This window comes from Centruroides sculpturatus, unplaced genomic scaffold (assembly GCF_000671375.1).
Source record: "Centruroides sculpturatus isolate CEXI.00-Female unplaced genomic scaffold, Cexi_2.0 scaffold1401, whole genome shotgun sequence".
Taxonomy (NCBI): domain Eukaryota; kingdom Metazoa; phylum Arthropoda; class Arachnida; order Scorpiones; family Buthidae; genus Centruroides; species Centruroides sculpturatus.
The window spans coordinates 133,445-145,008 of record NW_019386041.1 but is presented as its reverse complement, the minus strand read 5'-3'; the positions used below and the strand labels follow the sequence as shown (position 1 = coordinate 145,008).

General features: G+C 41.0%; 1 protein-coding gene across 1 annotated transcript in view; it reads right to left on the bottom strand.

Annotated features, from left to right (window-relative positions):
* Nucleotides 1-9,549, bottom strand: part of LOC111613277 (BAG family molecular chaperone regulator 2-like) — a 51,721-nt gene extending 42,172 nt beyond the window's left edge. Inside the window, exon 1 of the mRNA XM_023354626.1 lies at nt 8,120-9,549. Coding sequence (XP_023210394.1) covers nt 8,120-8,182 — 63 coding nt within the window. The 5' untranslated portion in view covers nt 8,183-9,549. The remainder of the gene's footprint in view (nt 1-8,119) is intronic.
* Between the last annotated feature and the right edge of the window lie 2,015 nt (nt 9,550-11,564).

Here is an 11,564-nt window from a genome sequence, read left to right as displayed (position 1 = left end):
GTAATAATGTTTGTTTAATCACTTTATTTCAATTTTTTTTTGCTAATTACGTATTCGCTCGAACTTTGTTAAAACTTTAACTGTATACTGAACAACGACCGAAGTTGTAGAAGGAAATTCGCCTATTTTACCGATCTAGAAATCCCCCTTTCCAAATTTTAATATCATCTAATAATTTAAAAAGACAAATTACAATAAAACGGTTTATTATCCAACCATGAGAAATTTCACAACACGCCAAGGAAGAGAGGAAGGAGCAATTAAATAATGAAAATTATAAAGGATTTTAAAAAATATATAAAAATGAGGAATATCGCACTTCTGACAATCGCTGCGAGTGTGTGGGTTAAATTTGGAGAATCCGTGCTTCTCGCATGGACAACTGTATGTGGCCGGCTCACGCGTCGGAAAAGCTTCTGATTTATTCGTGTACGCACCAGACGAAAAAACAAAAAATATCGCGTCTCCACAAACACTCCAATAAATAAATAAAATTGAAACGACACTTTGAAATGTTTACCCGATGAAAATGAATAATAATAATAAGTTTCAATAAAAATAATAAAATGTAAATTGAATGTTATCATAACGAGTTTGCTTGAATTTCCTTTTTTCTGAGATCGCAGCAATGCGCGACGGGTAAGCTAGTATAATTATAAATAATATATAGCCGAAAAAGTAGCCAAAGCGCCAAATGATAATTTTCAAAAAAAAGTAGCCACATTTGGCCCAATGTAGCCAAATCTTGCAACGTTGGAAGAAATACTAAATAAAGCTGGAGTTGTGAATCAAAGAATTATAGACCCGAGTGCGGGGGAAAAGAAGCAAAAGACAAAAGGTAAAGAAGTGAAAAAGGTTGAAAATTTACGGATCCATATTTGCTTAACAGAAGATCTATTTAACGTTTCTCACTACCACATCTTTTGTCCTTTTTCATCTTTCCCTTCTTTTCCTATAATCCTTTGAGTCACAACTCCAGCTTTATTTAGTAATCCTTCCGCATTCACACGTCTCCAAGTATTTGAAAATATTTTCTTTCTACTCAAAAATAAAATATGAATAAAGGTTTACCGCTTTGTGAAACTTTTTTTTGAGTTTATGCCGTTGAAATAAATAAATAATAATAAATCAAAACATTTGTCGCTTTTGTTTACACGTTTATTGGGCCGCTGGTTGGACACCCCTGTTCTAAAGTATAATTGTTTTTGTTTTTATATTTTTATTTTGTTTGTAAAAAACAAAGAAATAATTTTTAACGATACAATAGCCACGATTATTATTTTTAAAAGTTTACGTTAGGCTTAACATCGACGAAAACGTAAGGGAGAAAAATTTCAACACGGGATAGGTTAATATACCGTGTTTCCCCGAAAATAAGACAGTGTCTTCTATTCATTTTTGTTCTGAAAAATGCGCTAGGTCTTATTTTCAGGGAATGTCTGATTTTTTCCAGAAAGAATTCACATTTATTATTGAACAAAAAATTCCCAAGTCGAACTTAGACGAGAGTGACGTATATCCGGTGTGTCGAACTGTCGCCTTTTTATAGCGTCAACATCGGACTCTATGACCAATTAGTGCTTACTGAACCGTAGCACTATGCGAATGTGATGGGGCTTGATTCCCGGCCGACCAATTAGCCATCACCAGCCGTAACATTACGCAAATTTGTGATTCCCGAGCCATAGTTTTATGCAAATCATGCCGTGTGGCGTAATTGTCTGCTGACCAATCAGTGGCTGTACTTTCAAAAAGGCAACGGCCACTTTCAACCATCTGTCGATAACCGTTACGACTAAAAAAAAAACTTCGTTAGGTCTTACTTTCGGGGAGGCCTTATATTTCGCAATTCAGCAAAATCTGTTAGGTCTTATTTTCTGCGGATGTCTTATTTTCGGGGAAACACGGTATTTTTCGTACATAATCGGTTATCCGAACAACCCTAGCGTATTTTCAGAAGTACGCCAGGTCGATAGCGACTGGACCTAAGATCGTTTGATATAGTTTATAAATGTAATCTCGAGTACGGTTAGAAGGTTCGTCCAGTCACCCGAGTCGAAATAAAGAATAATCGTTGTCGTCGGAAATAAACGCAAGCAATTTTCGCAGGAACAAAGAATAAACGAACGACGGACGACGACGCCATCCATCTTCGAGGCCGAAGTATTCTTTTTACCCAACCCTCTACGGTGGCGCATCCGGACGAAATGCCCGTAGTTTCGAAAATGAAAAATAATGAATCGAACGGATGGGACGCGGTCGTCTGGGCAACCGCTTTTGTGGAAAAAACAAAACCCAGATCCAATTATTATTATTATGAAAAATTTCGATTTCGTTAACATCCCGGTCGACGCATTGGCATCCCAATTCCTAGAAAACGAGGTCGAACCGTTTCGTTAGAGGAGTGGAAAGACCCCGAGTGCCCGGTGGATGGATCCGTCCTCCGGTAAACTTTTCTTCCACCACACGCGACAATTAAGTAAGGATCGACGCGTTCTTAAAAGCGGAATAATTAATTCCTCGTAAGAACAAAGGGTCTCGATTCCCCCTTTCTCTTGGCTCCGTTACCGTTCGTCCCGCCGCCCCTCCCGGTCGCGGGCCGGGTCTTTCCGGGTCGGGCGCGCGGATACCCGGCTTAAAAGAGCCGAATTAGTGTAATTTCTTTGCGTCGGCCTCCGCAATTTTGCCGGCAAAAAGAACAGACGGACCGTCTCTTACTTCGCCGTTTTTACCACGACATTTCCGATAAACATCGCGCGCCTTTTGCTCCCGCTGCGTAAAAAACCGTTTCCGAGGACGACGTCCGACTTTCTACTCGTACCGAACCGGGAAATTTCCCTAGACGGGTGACCGCGAATTTTATTTACACCGCCGTCGACAACGAAAGCGCCGCGACTGGTAGAAACCGGTAGCCACCCGGGCCAGATAAAATCTCTCGTAACTAACGGCATTAATATCTGTTCTATAAACTAAAATCGACTTTTATTACCGTTAATTCGGATTTTCGTTAAAAATTACGGATCCAAACACGGCAGTAGAAAGTGTTTTTCGGTTCCGAACGTTCTACGCGTACTTTAATTAACAAGTACGGAATAAATTAAGCAATTGCCAATAATGCGGTGGCGGTAAATTACGAGTCCAATAACCGACGTTGAAACCATAATTTCGCCGTCGTAAGAAAAACTAACCGTCATTTCCGCATAAAAAATAACCGATTTCCGATAACTTTTCCTCCCGAAACCGTATTTGAAGGAAATAAATTTTTCTTTCCGAGAGATTTAATTAAAAAGCACCGGAAAAGGAGAAATCTACGGGAGTCTTCTTACGGCCCGGCTATTTCTATCCATTCGATTCGTACGAAAGTATTACCTACGGGTTAATAGTAAATTTGCCCTATCGTCGCGGTTGCCCGTTAGGTCGGCAACCCGACGATAGGGGACGTCGGTACTGTAACGGCCACGCTTACCGTAGAAGAGTATTGACCGTAATATAAAATATCGTTTCGATACGGAACGGTCTTAGTACGTCGAAAAATCCAGCAAAGGGCCGCGTAACTTTCCCCACCGTTTTGAGATTTTATTTTAAAAAATAACTATAATAAAACGAGATTGGTCCACAAAAGCCAAATATTCATTTTGTTTAAATTTTATAAATTCTTGGAATCAAGTACAGTGGTATCTCGGTATACGTCTGCTTTAGAATACAAATTTTGCTCGGTATACGACTTAATTCAATTATACGCGCCATCTACGAACAAGTAGCACTATCGGTGTACTAGACCAGACTAGACGTTTATAACTTTGTTAAATTTCTTCTGATTTTAATTTGTAAGTAACATTTTATTACTTTTATTAATCACGAACCGCAAAAAGGCAACAGAAAAATAAAATGGAACTGAAAAAAGAGATTGTTGAGAAATACGAAGGTGGCACGCGTGTTCGAGATTCCGAGAACGACGATATCGACAATCGCGAAAAATAGACATTATTAAATCTGCTAACGTTGCGAAAGGGGTTAATCTAGATATTAAACGAAATACACCCCGCGCATTTTCTTCCCGCTTTCTATTTTCCCGACTGTTACGTATACGTAACGAGAGAAAGTATGCGAATCGTCTCAAATTTGACCCTCAGAGGTTTTTGCAAATCTCCGCGTTTTCGGACCTTCCGAAAAGTAAGAAGAAAAAAAAATTGCCTGGGTATGCGTTGGCGTCTATTTCGCTTAATATCGCGGGACGGAGTAAAGATTAAGAAAACGAATTTGGCACGGTGGCATTGCTGCTGTTAAATTTCGGTGGTGAAAGGTCGAAGGGTAGATCTTAACATTTTATTCGTAATTAACATTTACAATTTTTCATAAAGCTCATCGCTATCCTCGAAATTAAGCTTTTTGCCATTTTATAGTACAGTAAGACCTCGTCTAGCGCTTAACGGAAATCCTCAAAGGATGTACTTAACAGACGAAAAAAAAATCGGATATAACTGGCTGGATCGAACATAGTAATTTACAAAACTTATTAAAATATTTCCCAACGTATAAAGAATTATTTTTATTTAAAGGTGAATAGATAGAAAAAAAAATCACGGTTAATCCTCAAAGGATTTTCGTAACGTGTATAAATAGGAAAAGGGGACAAAAGTAAACAAATTTTACTCTATTTTTATATTAATTTGCATAATAATATATGCTAAATAACATACAAACATATGCACGCGGAAATGTAAAATTCATTTTTATGACGAAGGTCCTGGCTTTTCTGAAATTTTTGTTTTTTGCGATGAACTCTAGTGTCATTTTTTTCTTTAAGCGAATGTCTACAGCGGGAGATGGCATTTAAAACGCCTCGCCTCGTTTTTGTACTCCTTTCAAAATCTGGATTATTCGTTACCAAACTTTTACTAAGGATATTTCTAACAAGTTCTTTGAGTTCTTCGTTTTCAGAATCAATATTTTCCAGTTCTACACGAATTCTTTGTCCTGCCAGTTCTCCAAGGTGGTCGTTGGTAAGACTCTCACCAGAAACCCGCAGTACTTCCTCCATATCCGGCTCGTCTACATCTCCTAGTCCTGCCGTTTCGATTAGGTTGACAATTTGATCAACCCACTCGTTGAGAATTCTTGGATACCTTCGGCCATACTTCTTCCGTGCAGTTAACGGTTAATTCTTGCCGAGAGAAGTCGATAATGCCTAGGACACCCGTGATGTTATTTTTCCAAATTTGAACAAAACAAACATAGGCTGTGTACACACTAGACGTTTTGCGTTGCGTTAAACGCGCGTTAGCTCGGCGTTAGACGATCGTTTAGTGGAGCGTACGCGCTGGCTCAGTTTGGAAATGGACGCGAAAGTAATTGCTCGCGTGCGCCTCCTCCATCGTCGCTATAAAAGACGATGGCAGAGACAAAGAGAATTTTGGGTGCACCCAATATTACGAGATAGACTGACGCGTGGAATGTTTGCGACGTTGTATCCAAAACTAAGACCAAAATAAACCCAAGATTTTTAATTCTTTTAAAATATTTATAAAATCAATTGACAATGGTTGGTCTCTTTTAGATTTCAGCAATAAATAGATCAGTATCGAAATGATCGTTGTCCATTTCGGCCAACGTACGTCCACTTTACCCGAAAACGCGCCATCGAATGTACAGTAAGATGGCACACACATATATCTCAAAGCGCTCGACTGACGCTCGCAAAACGCGCATTTTAAGAAAAATCTATAAACGCGCGTTTGAGTGTCTACGCCTATGCAGAACTCTTGGTTCTCTAAAACGCGTTTAAAAACACCTAGTGTGTACACAGCCATAGATTTAAGGGAAGCTAAGACGAATTGCCACCTTTCGCCGATAGGTCGTGTTCGGAAATAATCGTATTATATAAGATTCAATAAAATGCCGCGAAAATTTTGGCCTTTTTTTAAGGCTTCGAGTAGACGTTTTATTGAATTAGCGTTAATGGAGGAAGCCGGTTCTTACTGTAATTAAAATTGCTTTTATAACAAAACTTGATAACAGATGGAGCCACACGCAAGTCCGTTGTTTTTCGTAATACAGTAACTCTACCGGCTGTTGACTTTTTATTAAAAAAAAGTCGTAACAGCTGGAAACGTTACGCAACTCTCGTTGTTGGATTTTTTTACTTATGGCTTTTGGTTCGGGGGTCTGCGAACGTCGATTTGCAAAAAACATGGAGTCGAATTCCAGACGATTTCGATACTTTTCCTCGTTACGTATACGTAACGACCGGGAGTGTAAAAGCCGGGCGATTTTAAAACGGGTTAGAAGTTTCCGAGTAAGTTTAATTTAAATGTTAGAGTGGCAATAGTGTCAAAAAACAAAACACGAAAACGAATCGATATAAATTTGTGCAGGATAAGGGTGGACCAACGTTTATTTCGATCGAAAGACGTTATAAAATGCAAAGAACTTCGGAAAAGTGTTAAGACCGCGTAAATTATAAGCCATTCGTATAATTATTCAAATTGTATATAACAGAGGGAAAGTATGGCCATCGGTCAAAAACGACCCCCCAAGATTTTACGTTTCTGGATTAGGGAGACCTGGAAATTTCGAGAAATGCAGAAAAAAACAAAAAAAAAGGTTTTCCCGTGTATATGGGGGTGCGTGTGCGTGGAGACGTTTAGTTCACCCTGTTCGAAGCTTAATAACTCCGGTGCTCTTTGTGGAAAATTCGAAATTCTGCAGGGAGGTTTATATATTAGGACAGCGTTTCTCAACCTCTAACGAATCGTCGCCCCCTTCAATAAAACCGTTACGTAGTATCGCCTCCTTCGCTTCAAAATTCCGATGCCGAGGCTAACGCCAAATTCGTACCGCATCGAATAGACTGTGACTAGTATAATGTTACAGTATTTGTTTAATTATTGTACGATATAACGAATAAAATTATTCTTAATATAATGTTTTACTATATCGCCCAGAAAATTGTTTTAAGCCCCCCAAAATATAAATTGTTTCTAATCGCCCCCGTTGAGAAACACTGTATTAGGAGACGGTTGCTATTAAGTTGGCGATTAAAGGTCGAGGGGGTTTGGGGGAGATAAAAGAAGTGTAAAATCACAAAATCGAAAATAGGTTAATTTTTAATTTTAATTCTTTATATTCTGTAAAACTTCTGCCGACGACAGAAACCGTGCTATATTTATATAAGAATTTAGTATAAAATTCGTATTTAAAAAGTGGTAAATGCTTGGCAAGGTAATTTCTTTCGACCAATCACGGCGCTTTTACCCATTCCCTTTGTTTCCAACAAAAATCAGCTTGCCGGACGGACGGAGAAAGAAAAGGCCGAAGCGTCCATTTCCCCGCATCTACCGGACGCGCGAACTTAAAAATGTAATCGCCATTATTAAATTTTCGCGCCCGTTTTAAGTAATTCCGGCTAAAACGACGGTAGAGTGGCGGCAGGTTTTAAGTCCCTCCGTTACTTTAGTAATTAGTTTTGGGCGCGGTAAAATCGCAGGAATTAAACAATTCTCGTCTTCCACTCCATTCGATTCTCTATTTCAAATAACAAAATAAAGGAAAATACGAAGCCGGGTTACCGGAGGACGGCCAGTATTTTCCACCCACCGAGTTCGCTCGACCAAATTAAAAGGACGGCCAGATCGGTTCGGTCGAGGACGAAAAGTCGCTAAAAAGTTCGTTAAAAAAGTCGGTTCCGAAACGAAAACTCCTAGATTTTCTCCTCCTCTCCTTTTTTCCCTATTCTACCCGAAAAGTACCCGCGCCGCGCCGGGAGGAGCCGCCGACCGCCGAAACCAAAGCGCGGGCGACCGGAGGAGGCCGAGGGGGCGGGGGAGGAAGATCCCCGGTCGCGGCGTTTAAAACGCGGAGATTTAAAATCCGGGAGGCGGGAGAAAGCTCTTCCGGCCAAAACGTAATTTCCGGAAGCGGCGGGGACCGCGCGTTTCCTCTCCCCCCACTTTCGACGAATCGGTAAGGAGAGTCGCACTTCCGTCGGGGCGGGCGGCTCTCCTCCGTCCTTCGGCCGCGGCCTCCGCCCGTTACGTAAGGGAGGGAGGACGACGCGACGGCTTCCCGGAAGACGAACCGCGAGGGGAGAACGCGGACCCGGCGGTGGGGGGAGGCTCACCTCGGTGTAGATCCTCTTGAAGGTTTTGGTGCGAGGGATATTATAATTTCCCGACGACGCCATATCGACGGTAGGAACGTGTCCCGGCGGCGGGGTGAGGCGCCAGCTGGCTGCGCTAACAGAGTTTCGGTCTAGTTGCTAGCGTCTATTTTTAGAACGGACCCAACCGCAGACTCCGACGGCCGCGCCCAAATAGAAACCCCACTCGGCCTTTCCTCCCGGTCTCCGACGACGAAAAATACCCGCCGCCCTCCGGAAAACACCCAGTCCCGGACGTATCCGCCGAACTCCGACCTTTCTCCCCTATACGGTCCGACTCCGGCGCCCGAATACCTGGCCTAATTACGACGGCGCGGCTATAAATAGTCCGACGTTCGAGAGGAGCCGCCGTCTCCTCTTCCGCTAATTCCTCCGTAACCGGCTCTTCTTACCCCTCCGCCCGCGGACCCAGAGAAGACCAGCGGTGGCGCTATCGTACGTTATTTATTGGTCCGGAATACAATTCTGCTGGGGACTAAGAAAGGATCGGTCGACGTTCTACCGGACGCCGCGCGGCTACCCTCGGGAATTCTTCATTGGTAAACGTCTTCGAAGCTGTCGATCTTGGGGGGCGGGGCGTAATATTCCTTTCCGGCGTTTTCCTTGTTCTTCCATCGCCGTTTTCTCTCCGCCTGCATCTCCATCACGCGCTTCATCTGCGGGAAGAATGGAAATTTCGTTAGGACAGACGACGCTCCGCCCGTAAAGCCGCAGCCCCGACCCTATTTTTAATAAGTAATTAAAGCGTTCTCCGGCCGTGGCGTTAAGGCAAAACCGTCCTCACCCGAAATGCGCCAACTCTTTCTCCTCGTCGGGCGCCGGAGGAAATTCGAAAGCTTGCGATTCGGGTAGAGCGGTGTTTTTCCACCTTTTTTATTTCGGTGAAAAAAAATCACGCGATTTAAAGTCGCGTTAGTAAACATTCTATCGCCGTATTACTGGCCACTTAAGCTAAATCGTTTGGTCTAGATTTTTTGCCAATTCAATAAAATGGTATGGTCGTTCCTTAAAACGGCAGCAGTCGCAACGATAGTTATTTAAATTAATAATTTTCATTTACGTAAGATAAGCAGATAACATTAAGTCCTAGTATAGCCTATAGAGACATTTTCCATTTCCTATTTTTTTACTACCTCACGTATACGTTTATCTATTACAAGAAAGAAAAACTGGCATAACAATTTAAAAAGGTTTTAGTTTCGACACGTACACTTTCGAAAATCAATTATTGAAAAACCTGGAAAAGTTTTCGCGCACACGGGTGGAAAATCGCCAGGGTAGCGTCTAGGCCAGGGGTGGCCAACAGTTTTTGCCCCCGGGCCGAATTGAAAATAAAACTTTTTTCACGGGCCGAACCACAGGCTGCCCTAGGAAGATTTTGAGGTGGTGCGAGATCTCATTGCGGAGTCACCCCGTAGAGACTGAATTGTAGATAGAGATTACAGATACATTTTTCACATTATCATGCTTTATCAACGTTCTACGCTGTACTTACGAGATTTGTAATGGAGGGTTAACTCTAAACGCGCGGTGAGTTGTTTTTTTTAGACATCAGAATTTTTCATCGAGCTATTCGGACTTCAGTAGCTAATATTAGAAGATTGATCGCGGGCCACATAAATTCATTAGACGGCCCGTATGTTGGCCATGCCTGATCTAGGCGGTCGCCGATCGGATGAGGGTGAATGCAAACGTGCCACGCGAAGACGGAAAGGATGTTATTTTTCGGTGGTTGTTTAATGTTTTCGTGGACGTATGCACGAGGAAATCCAGAGTGCCCTAGCGCCCAGGAATCAGTCCATACAAACAAAATATTGGAAAAAGACCTGCAATAAAAGTGGTATCAGACTAAGGGATTTTCCAACTGTAGAATAATACCTTTTTTTAAACACAAAGCCATCCACAAATATACATCAGAAAGTACATAGGAAAAAAGCATTGTCATCTTTGACATCTTGATGTTAAAGATAGACAATGTATCTAGAGGACCAGAAATCAAATTGGATTACAAACTTCTAATTGGTAAGATAAAATGACAATAAAGATGAAAAATCTTAATAGCAATGCAATCTACAAGAACAATAACACACAACCTTTCAGAGTAAGACTTTTAGATGACAAAAATATCAAAGGCTTATACTATAACAATAAATAAAGTAAACACATTATCAGATATCAGATGACATTAAAATCCTTTTTATAGCACAAGTACTTTACACAATACAAAACTGTCATCATCAGGCTAATGAACATCTCAAATTTGGAACAGAACATCACTATGTGCATTATAACATTCTTAACTTTTAAACATTTAAAATTCACAATGGAATTTGAGGCTTATGAGTATGAGAAAACAAAAGGCAAACAGAACAAAAGATGCAACAGAACTCTCAAAACATTTTCATGGCATAAGTCTGCAGTGCATTATATATCATGAAATGACTAGGATAGTGTGGTGTCATAGTTGAAAAGTTTAAAAAGTGCAATCCACAAGTTAGGAAGCTCAACTGGGGTTTGCACAGGCACAATCTGAAAGTAAGGAGGGCTTCCCAAGTAAATAACACCCTACAATCGTCACAACACTTGAGGAAGGTAGTTTGGACTCACAAAGGATTGAAATTAAACTTTTTTGATAAGCTCCTTGCAGCATGTATATTTTGTGGCATCCTGCTAGTGATCTGCTAAATGACTTGCCAGCATTCTGACCACTGCATCAATGTACCATGTATTTTCTCCCATTTGTCAGGTGTGAAAGTGGTACAACATAAACCCCATATTTCTCGAGAAGAGAGAGTCTGTCCTTATCATTACAGAAAAGCCTGCATAAAGCTGGATTTGGGAAGAAAGGCAGCAGGAGGTTGTTTTTTAAAGATGCAGCAAATGCATATAGAAAGGGAACAAAGGTATGGAATTGGTGACTGCAGGTCAGCTATAGAATGTAGAGGAGTGAGCAGAAATACTTAATTTTTAACCATGATAAGAACATAGTAAAACTTAACAGATGAATACCCTCTTGTGTGCAGCCACATAAACTTAAGTAACTTGAATTCAATAAGCTCATGAATTTATGAAAATAAAAAGGTTCTTCTAATGAGGTGGAAATGGCAGAGTTGATGTAATGTGAAGGCTGAAAAGATGTTTCTAAGATAACATGGAATAAAATAAAATTAAGCTTGCAGTACATACAGTAGAAAAGTCCTGTAGAAGATCTACGTATGTACAGATCTAAGAACACTATTTTTGCATCCATCTCTTCTACTATGGAGAAGGAAATGGAGGAGTACATGGCAGATAGATGATGTACAAAGTGTGCCAGCTCCTGGTTTGTACCTCCCACACAATAAGATCATCTACATAATGCAAATATAGAAGCGGGTAGTGGATAGTAAGTGAGAAAGTAAATACT